At 33.0% G+C, this 13,217-nt stretch overlaps 2 protein-coding genes across 2 annotated transcripts; one reads left to right on the top strand and one right to left on the bottom strand.

The window, feature by feature from the left end:
* The first annotated feature begins 470 nt into the window (after positions 1–470).
* LOC127252489 (uncharacterized) lies at positions 471–1,155 on the top strand. Its single transcript, XM_051276681.1, has 3 exons — positions 471–611; positions 697–818; positions 900–1,155. The coding sequence occupies exons 1-3, from the start codon at positions 471–473 to the stop codon at positions 1,153–1,155; spliced, it is 519 nt and encodes a 172-aa protein (XP_051132638.1).
* A 5,735-nt stretch (positions 1,156–6,890) lies between these two features.
* LOC127252566 (cyclase-associated protein 1-like) lies at positions 6,891–10,347 on the bottom strand. The gene is made up of 10 exons (XM_051276796.1): positions 9,884–10,347; positions 9,213–9,381; positions 9,054–9,118; positions 8,407–8,680; positions 8,176–8,329; positions 7,950–8,059; positions 7,815–7,870; positions 7,659–7,715; positions 7,450–7,593; positions 6,891–7,134 (listed from the first exon to the last, which is right to left on the bottom strand). Exons 1-10 carry the CDS (start codon positions 10,142–10,144, stop codon positions 7,048–7,050), a joined length of 1,377 nt encoding a protein of 458 aa, XP_051132753.1. The 5' UTR covers positions 10,145–10,347; the 3' UTR covers positions 6,891–7,047.
* Positions 10,348–13,217: the final 2,870 nt, after the last annotated feature.

Below are 13,217 nucleotides of genomic sequence, written 5' to 3'. Positions count from 1 at the left end.
GATAGATTTGGTATTCACATAGGTGATGTTTCTAGTTTTCACAATAAAGTACACAAAAATGTGAAAATCTAATGAAACAAAACCAGTCAATTGTTGTTGCATTTCATAAGTAAAGTGAAGCTGCAAAGAAAGAATACCGAATTAGATTAAATGCTTCAATCGATATTTGTAGATTTTTGGTGAAAAATGCATTACCATTTCGTGGTCATGATTAGTCAGAAAACTCTAAATCTAGAGGTCTCTTTTTGGAAGCATTATCATTATTTGGAAGTGCAAATGAGTCCATTCACAATATTATATTAAGAAATGCTCCAAAGAATAATCAAATGGTGTATCCATCTATTAAGAAGGATATTGTGAATTGTTTGCGAATGAAATACTAAAGTCCATTTTTGAAGAGATTGGTGGTGATGTATTACATGGTTAGTTGATGAGTCTAGTGACATAAAAAAAAAAAAAAAATGATGGCCATGGTTTTGAGATACGTAGATGCACATGGACTTCTTAAGGAGAGATTTATTGGTGTAGTTCATGTGATGAAGACATCATCATTAACTCTTAAATATGCCATCGATTATCTATTTACTAAGGATGGATTGAGTTTGAATCAGGTGAATTTTCATTATTACAATTAGTAAATACATATATTTTTATAATTGAATTAATATTTACTATTTTCAACTTTAATTGAATCAGGTAAGGGGTCAAGGTTATGATGGAGCGAGCAATATCCGATGGGAGTTTAGTAATTTGAAAGCTTTAATCTTGAAAGAGAACAACTCTGCATATTATCTGCATTGTTTTGCCCACCAACTTCAGTTAGTAGTTGTTGTTGTTGCAAAAAAAACACAATGGTGTTGGGAACTTTTTTGATATGCTTGCAACAATGATGAATGTAGTTTGCGCTTCTTACAAATGAAAAGATATGACAAGACTAGAGATAAAATACAAGAAGCTATTTGTAAAGGTGAAATTGAAACTGGAAGAGGATTAAATCAAGAACTCTCTCGTATTCGTGCAGAAGATACACGTTGGGATTCTCACCACAGAATATCAGAAGGTTTGAAAGTAGTTGCAGTGCTTAAATATGTTAAGGAGTATGGCGATAATAGTTTAAGCCGGGGTCAAGCAGATGGCTTTCTAAAATATTTTTAGTCATTTGATTTTGGATTCTATTTGCACTTGATGTTGCACACTCTAGGGCTTACGAATATGTTGTCACGAGCTCTTCAAAGAAAAGATGAAGATATCATTGAAGCAATCTCATTGATCGAAAGAAAAAAAGAATAATTGCAAAAATTTAGAGAACATGGGTTTGATATACTTTTGTAGAGGGTCTATTCATTTTGTCAAAAGCATGGTGTTGAAAACTTAAATATAGAGGATTGTTATGTTACTTCAAGAAATTGAAAAACCACCATCTCCAATCGACACTATTTTGAGGTAGACATTTTCAATATTGTTTTGGATATACAAATTCAAGAGTTTGGTGATCGATTTACCCAGGTTAGTACTGAGTTGCTTACTACTATGGCTGCTTTGAGTCCGCGAGATTCATTTTCTATGTTTGATGCATCAAAGATAGTAAAGTTAACTACATTATATCCATATGATTTTAATAATATGGAAAGAAGTACATTGGAGCGTGAACTTGACATCTACTATAAAACTATACTTCAAGATGAAAGATTTACTTACTTAAATGATATCAGTAGCCTTGATAGATTAATGGTGCAAACAGGAATGCACATTTCATATCCTTATGTCTTTCGATTGTTGAAGCTAGCTTTGGATTTGCTCCGTACATGACCTCTTAGTGTTAGTGAAGGGAATGCGGTATCAGGTTTGCAATGGAGAATCAATCGGTATCTGGGTGGATCCATGGGTGCCTAGACATCACACTTGTAAAAGTATATCCCTTATCTTTCCGGCCTTGATTTCATCGGTGGCCTAGCTCATTGACTGGGACTCAGGCGAATGGAACTTGTGAAAGTTTAAGGGGTTGTTTTTTCGATGTTGGCACTGATCAAATTATGGCTATTAATTCATTTGTTTGTAATTTAATTAAGGACACGGGCCAAATAGAAATAAATTGAAGTTGTGCTGTATGGAAAAAAAATGTTTGTGCAATATGAAATTATAGAAAATGCAGTCAGGACACGTGTCATATGAAATTATATCTCATGTGTTATCATACATACATACATACATTATCTACCTTAATTATTGTATATGTTGAATGAGTCAAATTAGAACTGATCTGATCTGATGATGGTGCTACCGCTGAACGTGAAGGAGATTAGGCCCAACTGGCGGTGCTGATGATGTTAGAGCTGGACAGGAACAACCTGTTGAAGTTGACGTTGCCGATGAGGATTCGTTGCCTCTGAATTCGTGCAATTATCACGGTGTTGTTTGTACTACCAAAAAATAAGTAGAGGGAAGAGGCCCGACTCTTTGAGTGGGCAATGCCGTTAGTAATATTTTCTACTATGCTGCAAATAAAAGGTATGCCACTGAAATCTTCTCTAATCGTGATATTATTTCTGAGGTTGAGGCTCATATTAACAGCTAACTGTATACGGAGCTTCGTTTTAGTGCATACTTGGAGGTAAATCATTTTTTCTATTGGGCTATCCGATTGGAGTGTTCCTGCCCTTATCTTTAAACTTCATCCCATTATTTTTTATTTCAATTTTTTTGATATATATATTTTTTCAAATATCACAATCAAATACTATATATATATTACTTCATAATTAAAATATTATCAACTTTAATTTTATGTAATATTTAGTCTATTTTTTATTGGAATATTTATTCTATTTTTTTATTTCAATATAATACGACATTTTATATAAAAAAATAATAATTACAAAAATTATAAAATAAAACAATAAAAATAAAAATAAAAATAAAAATAAAAATAATTAAAAATAGAAGAGGAAAACATAAATTATAATTATAATTTCAGTATTCCTAACTATAATTTTATTATTTAATCAATTTTTTACTTCAAAAGTAAATAAATTTAAAAAAAACAAAAACAAAAAAATAAAAATTATATATTAATTTGATTTTATTCATATTATATTTTCAATTTTTTTTATTATATTATTTTTAAAAAAACACATAAATTTGAATACTCTATATGCTCTTTTCATTTCATATTTTTTTTATTAATATTGTCATTTTAGTGCATTATGTTATTTCTATTATAAAAAAAAATTACACCTTTTAATCATATTTTAATCTATAATTTTTAAATATTAAATAAATTAATTAATTATCTTAATTTTAGTATATAATTATTTATCTTCTACATTAACTATTCTTACTAATATATTATTTATTAATATATCACTTCTAAAAATTTTGTATCTACTGTGTAAAAGAAATAAATGATGTATTTTTTATATTTCAATTTTTATTTTACTTTTGAAAATATTATTTACAAAAAAACTAATATTTTTAATTTGAAATAAAAAATAATTGGATGAAACTTGTGTTTGAATATACTACCGCTATTCCAAAACAATAGAGATATTGAGATGAACACAAAAATTAAGGAGTAAAATATTTTTAGAAAGACAAAAATATCTCTACTTTACGTAATTTTTGTAAAAAAATTGAGATAGTTTTGTAAAATTATAGGGAACTTGTTACAAAAATAGAAATGAAATTATTATTTTGGGACAGACGAAAATGACATAATAGGACTATTGTTTGGGGACTGAAAGAGTATATATTAAAAATATCAATAATAAATATAATTTATAGTTTAAAAAATACTCATTCCATCCCGCATAAGGTGATACAATTAATTTTTTGATTTTTTGAACGAGTTAAGTGAATATTATTAAATAAGATAATTTTAAAGTGTTGTAATAAGAGAGAGAAATATGTATTTATTTTTTGTATTTGAGTGATGTGATGTTATAAAGTACTCCCTCCGTCCCACCACACTTAACATTATTTTTATTTTTGTCTGTCCCATAACAATTGATACATTTCTATTTTTGGTAAAAATAATTAATTCAAAACATATTTAACAAATATAAATCAACTTAATTGACTACATAATATACAACATCATATGAGGTAGGACCCATTTAAAACCCCTTTATTTCTACATTTCTCCTCAAAAAAATAAATATTTTTATCTATATTTAAAACTACACATCTTTTATAAAATTGATTTATGTTAATTATAAATAAACAAAAATATTTTTTTATTTACTTGTATTATAGAAAATTTTATTCTCTACAAAATAATATCCATATTGCATATATTTTTTAATTGTTATATAATTTTTAAATATTTAAACATATATTCTAATTTTTTTAATCATATATATTAAATTTACTTTAAAAGTATAAATATTATTAATTATACAAAAAAATAATATAATAATATCATAATTAATTATTATTAACTAATTAAACATCATCGCCTTAAATACCGTGTCCCTAATCAAATGGTTCAAATGTAATGGGACGGAGGGAGTATAATGTATATTTATTAGAAAATTATATATTTCTTATTTCAAAAATATTGTATGATATATGAGACAATTCAAAACTAATATTATAAGGTACATGGAAGAAGTACATAAATTCTAAATTATATTAATACTCTCTCTTCTTCGTATACATGAGTTTATTTGTGGAAATAAGAGAATAGGGAAATGTTGGAACAAAGTATTGGATGCTCAAGTTAGACAAAGATGATAGATCAACTCTTAAGTAAGCTTACTCTTAGCTAGATAGGTTCTCTATTAGAGTTATTATTGCAGTGCAATGTTAATGTCCAGTTTTTCATGCTTAATTAAGGGTCTGTTTCTTCAAGCTTGGTTTGGGGGAAAACACTGTACCCCAACCAGTGTTTGCACAGTATTTTCCCCCATACAAGACCGGTTCCCCCCAAGCAGACATTAGCTGCAAATAGCAGCAAAAACTGCATTTCTCTCTTTTTTTTTTTTTTCAAATATTATAAAAATTTAAATATATATACGTTTGGTATAATATAAATTCATAATCAAATCATACCATATAAGTTTTATCAATTAAATTTAATACACATTTATATTATTTTATTCATTATCCATCAAATTAATACACATCAAAACTCCCCAAACCTCAACCAAATCTAAACACAAAAGAAACAACAAAACTCAAACTTATCCCAAAATTTAAATAAAAACCAAACTCAAATTCAAATTCCCTCCGGCCCCTTTAAAGAAATACACCCTAAGTAAACACACCCTAAGTAAGGAAAGCAAGAGGAGAGAGTAATATGTTGTGCATGTTTGTCGGGTGTATCATATTTGTGTAAAGTATGAAGATAAGTTTAGTGGGGGGCTTATATATTAATATTCCTCAAATGTAGATTTTAATATCAAATTGGATTAATAAACATCGTATTTTTTTTTTATTTTTTTTCGTTTATGTTCACACTTGTCTAGCTTTAGCCATTGTATACTTACATACACCAATGTTATAACCACGTCATAATCTTGTGTTAAAAATTGTATTTACTTATTTTGGTTGCATTCTTCCGTTGCCAAGAATTTCGAAGCTCCGACGAATTAAAACAAGGGGACTAGTGTTGTACTGGAAAGTTTAATATTTAAGGGAGAATTGTCATATTTGTGCTGGACAATTCGTTGAAAATTTCGCTGGAAAAATATTGGAGGGAAACAAGAAAGAAATGAGCTCTCCTTGGTTTGCTGTCAAATGGAGTGAACGGAGAGGGCCTTTTATAGGCACCTTCACCCTTGGGGTTTAAATTCTGAGCCGAAACCGCCAACTCTTAATAGCCTTTAACTGCCGGTCATAATTCCAGTAAGGTTGGGTCATAACACTAAATTGACTTTCGATCATAAATATATTATTTTAATTTTCAAATTTCAAATAATAATTTACCATACATATATATAATTATAATTTTTGGACTATATTTTTGTTACACTCATATTTTCTTAGGCTTCAACAAAATATATTTTGTTTCGATTTGGCTCCAAAGCATAATAGTCTTTGTAAAGTCTAGAATTTACCAAACTCAAGCCCAAACCCACGACCACAACCGAGACCTTTGATCCATAGACAAAAGACATACTCATGTACTTATGTAATTTTTTTGATCCGGGCAGATTGCACGCACGTCTGTAATTTACCGACACTCAATGTCTAACGATGCTGTTAATAACCCTCAACCAAACATATACAAACTAGGACATTTACCATTAAACTATGTTATAATTTTGGTATTTATTTAAAACATTAATATATATATTTTAAAATTTAAATATTAATTTTAAAACTGGGTCGGGTTAGGCATAGCCGGACCTTCATAAGCCCGGGCACGGCCCGTTTCATTAGCATATCGGGCCAGGCATAGTCCAAAATTTTTGGACCTATTTTTTTTAGGCTCAAGCATGATTTCGAACTTTCTGGCCGTACTTATTTTTGTCACATTTATGTACAGTAGGGGTGCCAATGGAAGCCAACGGTGTTGCTCCCTAATAATTTAAGGGTGTGTTTCTTTTTGTTAAGTTTGTAAAAAATTGATTTGGATTTAATATTAAAATAATATTTGATGAGATGTTTTGTGATTTTTTTTTTTTTTCGAGAAATGTAGAGTCCAAATAGTAATAGTTATTTCAGTTATTTCAAATTTATGAAGATTTTTTTAAAAAAAAACAGTTAAAAAAAGAAAAATAAATCAAAACTTTGACTGCATATATTTTTTAAAAATTTTAATCATATTATTTACTTAGAAAATATATATTATGTATTAAAATTATTTTATAGAGCCATAAATATGGAGACATGATATTCATATAGATATGATCATATAATATGGAGTAGTAATATAAATCCCATGCAACAACAACTAATTTTATTTCTTAACGAACAAAATGTCATCCTGCTGGCCATAAATCGAAGTATGTCTCCCAATGAATTTAAATAATAAAATAGCGCGAAATGAATGAAATAAGCTTAAGGGGGGAAATTACACATCAAAGCTGCAGCAGCAGCAGCTGTTTAGGCTCCAGAATGCGACACTGGAGCAGTCACAAACTGCCCATCCTTATATGTGTGCACATATTGCTGCGGTAGAGAATGTTCTCCCTGCATCAACAAATCATATTCTTAATCATATTCCTACTCATACTTAACCTCATTTCGATTCAATACCTGCTTCTTCCATTGATCATACTGTAAGAGTTAACCAGTTGGGCCAAGAATAAAAAAATTACTTTTTCATGATACGTTTCGTGGCAGTCATCTACCCGAGGTTTACTACATTTTTCTTTATACGCAGCATGACCCGATCCGATGTAGCAGAAACACTACTTCTAATAAGGGGTGATAAAATGCATACACTATGCTGCTCTAATTTAGCACGCATATAAGAAATGAAAACATACATACATACATACATACCCATTCGCCATCTGATTCTGATGCAGGTACCAGTACATTAATCTCAGTGGACTTGGCTGTTGTTATAGAAGTCTCCAATGAATCTTTGCTCAAGTACATCTGGCAACCTGAGGTGTTGTCCACTGAAATCGAGGGAGCCAACCCCTGCAAAAAAGCTATGATGTAGGGTTGAACAAATTCGAGATATGGTAAAGTCCATCCTTACTTACCTGGCACTGCACCTCCACGCCATTACAGTTCACAATCTCACAAGCAGCCACAACATCCTAAGATGGAATTTGAAAGAGAAGTCAAGTTCAAATGTATAAGCTATATGTGCCATCATCGATCAATCCCTCATTTAAAAGTAGTAATGTCTTACGGACCTTGAATACCACCCCGACTTTAGTGCATTTGTCTACTGTAACGTTGTTTACTTTTCCTGCATGTAGTTAGTTGTACTCACATTAAACCAAACAATTTGTAGATGAACATTATTATTTGTTCTTTGATAACTATACCTTGGATTTGGAGAACAGAATTCTTGCACCCAAATATGTATACGGTTTGCTTTGGATCACAATCATCAATAACTAAATTTTTTTGTTCAATCTGATTTTCCACCACCCACCTGAATGCACAGCATTACAGCAGCTCAGTTCATAAAAAAGAATCAAAGAATTGAAGAATCATATATATATGTATGTGTGTGAGAGAGAGAGAGAGAGAGGCTAAGCATTTGCTTACTTTCTACCCATTTGAAGTTCTAGCTTCGGAGGCCCTGTCTTGGGCTTCGAACTTGAACTGGAACTAGCAGAGGTTTGTTTCTCAGAGACTGGAACAGCACCAGTTCTGTCTTTCCGGTTCTTGGTCTTCATGTCATCAGTGACTTTCCTCAAGCCTGCAAGTTCAAAAGGGAAAGAAAAAATGGTTAAAGATGTCACAATACACAAGATTCATGATAGTGTTGTCCATTACCAGAAGTAACATTCCCAGAACTAATGTCCTGGAAAACAGCTGACATCCCTTGTGATGATGAAGGCTTGGCTGTCTGGGAACTGAAATTAGCCGGAGGAGGAGGGGCTGGGGCAGCTGCTGGGCGTGCTTTCACCGTCTTCCCGGTGGCACTCCATACAGGGCCCAATGGGTAATGACTTTTCACATAATCCCTCAGGCCAGGTACATAGAGATCCTTTAATGCCTTTACCCACTCAACGTGGTTTGCATCCTTGCTTCGGTACTCCACAAGAACCTACCCAATAGATTTTCAAGATAAAGAAAGGAGGCTACTACATAATAATTCACAACAGCATCTCAAATCACCAAATAATGTACACCAAGTGGAAATCCTCTCAAGATGTATAACATATACATACATATATATATATATATTACCAAATCATACTATCAAATTAAACACAGTGAAAATCCTCCTAGGGATGGATATATAAGACCATAAGATACCAGTGGTACTACTCAAACTATGTGGAAAAGTGTGGCTGCTAGGAAAAACTCAGGTGCAAGGAATACAGCATTTCTATAATTTCTCTCATCTTGAAATCTGTTTCAATTATTGGCTATGGATTAATCGTACGGATGATGAAAAACAGAACGATATTATCTACCTTGTTGCTATAGAACTCTGCCATATTCCAACTTTCTTCAACATGTGCAACAGGCATGCTCATGCCTACATTGAGACAGCATATGTTGTCAAAGTAGGAACAGAAGACAAAGGGCTAGCTAAACCAGCAATACTACAAATCTGTCCAAACTTTTCTTACCACAATTTTTTCCTGTGTATGCAATCCATACGAGTGCGTTGACACTCTCGGCACCTGTCCTCAGGTGGTTGAAAAAATCAGACCTCTTTCCCTCCGTCAGCGTAGAAGCTTTCGCAATTACATCATTTAATGGCTTCAGGAATTCAACCAAACCGGCCGTGTCAGGTTTCTGCACAATTTGAACAACAATGTCTTAGAATTTTCAAAAAAAAAAAATGGCAGCCGAATCATAGAGTAATATATAGTAAAAACTTAAAAAACAATTTCAAGCACAGATACAATAATTGAGAGCACCTATACAATTGATACGTAGATAAGGTGATATGCTTTACAACAACTATTCAATAGCGTTATCTGGTCATCTAATATTTGCCATAAACCAAACCGAAGAGATTCAATACGTGTACTACCAAATTTTTACAAATCTATAGGATTGAAATTAATGATGGCGGAAATAATAATTTTATCAGCAATAACAGCGTTGAATATTATGTTAATAGCATCAACACATAGATAAATGCCGAATCATTTCAATCATATGAAAAATGTGAACTGCAATACTCTAATTTCAATCAGTTCTCCTTATTTCAGCAATAGATAATTACGAACAACGAATCGGAAACTATTAAATCACCGTTACCTAGCAGAGATCTTAAAATGATAATAATAACCTGAGTTTCCTTGATTTTAATAAGCAGGTCTTTCTGGACATGAAATGCCTGCTGAATGATCCTGGAAACATCCAAAACCTGTCCGTCGATCTTTTCAGCGGCGCTCATAACACTCCCGACGTATTGTGAAATGAGATCGTCAAATGCCGAAATTGAGGCATCCTTGGCGGCATCTCCACCTGACTCCGCCGCAGCTCCGCCAGCCAGAGACTCCAACCGCGTCACCGCGGATTCCAACCGCTTGATCAAGTTCTCGTCCATAATGCTGATCTTTTCAGATTCTCACGAGCAAATTAAACACCTGGAACGACTCGTGTCCATGGGATCAAATTGGTTTGGATGTGGATGTGGATGTGGTTGGCGATGCGGATCGATGTGAAACAAATTCAATTCAATTGTTTCGCGTTATAGTTACGTTTGTGCGATCATACTTTTGCAGTTTGAAGGAATGAATGTTTGTTGTACACGTGTTCATCTGTTTGCAGGATCAGAGGAATGAATTGAGAATATAGATTATGGTAGTCAGTAATCTTTTTTTTTTTTTTTTTTTTTTTTTTTTTTTTTTTTTTAAAGACAAACAAACTAACTTCTAATACTCCCTCTTGCTCATCTTATTTGTTAATTATTTTTATTTTAGTATATTCATTTTATTTGTCTTTTTTCGCATTAAATAAATATTTTATATATTTTAATTATATTAATAATTTTATATTAATAATTTTTAATTTTAATTAAATTAATTAGTTATTTTAATTTTAAATTATAATTGTTTATACTATCGTGTGTATATATATACACTGGTGTGTAACTCTTGTTATGCATGAATTATTTTTAAATTAAATTATAATACCGATTTAATATCTTTTATAAATAATACTTATAGTTTATATATATATTATAGACACTAAAAATATATGTCTAAAATTAATTAAATATCATGTATTTTGGAAAAAAAATAAAATTTCAATAAAATAAATATATGGTATTTAATTATACATATATATTAATTTTTGTACAATAAATATCAACCATTAATGCAAAAATCTGCTCAAAATGGAAGATATCGTACAAATATTACGTGCATAAATAGAGCCATAATCAATTTGGCAGCAAAATAAATTAATCTTGTCAATAAAGGAAGTATATAAATTAATATCTTCCGAAAAGGGCAATGATATAAAGATCTTGGCGAGAAAGGAAGGTGCACAATCAAATCCGTCAATAATGGAAAAGAGCATCCGATGGAAAAAGAAAGATTATAAAATCTTCCCATTGGCCAATCAAAATGCGCCACGTGTCACCATTGAAAAAGGAAGCCGAAGCCACACATCCCCTATAAATAGGAGTCATGGCCAATTCATTTGAGACACCGAAGTTGCATCGAGGATTCAAGCAAAGGGGTAAGTCTCTATACTCTCTCTGTATTGTTCTTCATGTTCTTCGTGTCCTTCGAAGCGTTCTTCGTCGAAAGTCACTAATTTGGACAAATGATCTAATATTGGTTGACGAATCGATGAACTTAACGTTATTCGTCGTATGTCCAAGCTGGAGGAAGGATCAAAGCTCTCAAAGCCGTCGAGAAATTCGTCAAAGCCAAGGGAAGGTCTTCAAAGTTTCTCTCAAAGCTTCGAGGTGTTCATCGCGTTCTTCATAAAAGGTGCAAATTCGGCCCTCTTGGATCCAAAAGTCAAAGGGACACACCGCCAAAAACGTTACGGAGCATCAAATCTACCTCCTCAAAGATCAAAGTCCGGATCGTCGAAAGAAGACAACAAATCCAAAGACGATGATCAAATCGCCAATACGGAGACTAAAGTTCTCCAAAAAGCGGCAAAGCCAAAACAAATGTCAAAGTCGTGGATCGTCTAAAGAAGACAACAAATCCAAAGACGATGATCAAATCGCCAACACGGAGACCAAAGTCCTCCAAAAGCGGCAAAGCCAAATCAAATATCAAAGCCTCGGATCGTCTAAAAAAAAGACATCAAATCCAAAGCTGACGATCAAATCGTCCGCACGGAGACCAAAATTCTCCAAAAGCCGGCAAAGTCAAACTGAAGACCAAACCTCTTCAGATCAAAGAAGCCATCGAAAACCAAGTTGGAAAATAAATCGACCCGGAAGGAGAATCAAAGGACCCATTTAAAGAATAGGACCGGTTTTAAATTCAAATCAAATATAATTTGTACAAATTTTGTGTTTATAAAAATAACACAATTTTTTGTCTACAGATTTTTGGCACGCCCAGTGGGACCTCTTTACCTTTCATCTCTCTTTCCGACGAACTTTCAACAACCAATGGCTTCCTATAAGATCAAGACTTCCAACGTTGCGTCAAAAGTTGCTGTTCAAGCCGCCGTCGTCGCGAAAGAAGTTGGCGCACCCATCGCGTCCAAAACCTCAAACGCTTCGACAAATACTGGAATGACAACACGAAGCATGACCAAAAGAACATTGTCGTTATCTGAAGACACTTCTCCAAAAATCACAGAGCAAAGTCCACTCTATGAAGAAGACGAAAACTTTAAGAGTACTGCCGCACTGTTCACCCCTCAACAAACTGCAATTCATTCAACCACATCAAGCTCTGCTCCGGTGATGACTACCAACGCTTCAAATATTGAGGACCCAAAGATTGTGGATCAAAGTCTTTTATGCGAGGAATATAAAAGCTTCAAAGGTACTTTTATGCCACCTACTCATCGGCCAATTTCAGGTCATTCAACCGCATCAAGCTCTGTTCTGGTGATGACTATCAACACTTCTAATATAGAAGATCAACTTGCAACATTGGTCAAAATCGTTGAAGGAATGTCTCAACACATGCAACAACAAGACATCCTCATTGAAAAACTTCTCACAAAGCTGGACAAGCCTGAAAAAGCCGGCCATACAACTGAAAAGCAACAATCTTCCCCAATGGTCCAAAATAAAACGGCAACATTTGTGGAGCAACGTCATGGCAAAGAAAAGGAGGCGGAATTAAATCCATTTCAAGGATCATCCAACTCCTTCATCCATATATCCCAACTTGACAAATACATCAATGGGGCAATCAAAAGACAATTCGAAGGGAGTTCAAGGCCGACGCACACTTACGCCAAGCCTTACACTGCAAGGATTGACGCCCTCAAAATGCCTACGAGCTATCAACCACCAAAGTTTCAACAATTTGACGGCAAAGGCAACCCAAAGCAACATATACCGCACTTTGTCGAGACATGCAACGATGCTGGAACATATGGAAACCTCCTAGTCAAACAATTTGTGCGGTCACTAAACGGCAACGCCTTCGACTGGTACATCAACTTAGAGGCTGGCTCCATCGACAATT

This window comes from Andrographis paniculata, unplaced genomic scaffold, assembly GCF_009805555.1.
Source record: "Andrographis paniculata isolate CXL003 unplaced genomic scaffold, ASM980555v1 Contig46END, whole genome shotgun sequence".
Taxonomy (NCBI): Eukaryota; Viridiplantae; Streptophyta; class Magnoliopsida; order Lamiales; family Acanthaceae; genus Andrographis; species Andrographis paniculata.
The sequence above is the reverse complement of the archived record's forward strand: the minus strand, read 5'-3'. Positions and strand labels throughout refer to the sequence as shown.

Coding starts and splice junctions, on each gene's coding strand:
- LOC127252566 (XM_051276796.1), bottom strand. CDS start 10,144: ATGGACGAGAACTTGATCAAGCGGTTGGAATCCGCGGTGACGCGGTTG. Junction 8,681..9,053: donor CAGAGTTCTATAGCAACAAG/GTAGATAATATC, acceptor TCTATTGGGTAG/GTTCTTGTGGAGTACCGAAG. Junction 7,716..7,814: donor AAGTCGGGGTGGTATTCAAG/GTCCGTAAGACA, acceptor ATTCCATCTTAG/GATGTTGTGGCTGCTTGTGA.
- LOC127252489 (XM_051276681.1), top strand. CDS start 471: ATGGTTTTGAGATACGTAGATGCACATGGACTTCTTAAGGAGAGATTT. Junction 612..696: donor ATGGATTGAGTTTGAATCAG/GTGAATTTTCAT, acceptor TAATTGAATCAG/GTAAGGGGTCAAGGTTATGA. Junction 819..899: donor TGTTTTGCCCACCAACTTCA/GTTAGTAGTTGT, acceptor TGATGAATGTAG/TTTGCGCTTCTTACAAATGA.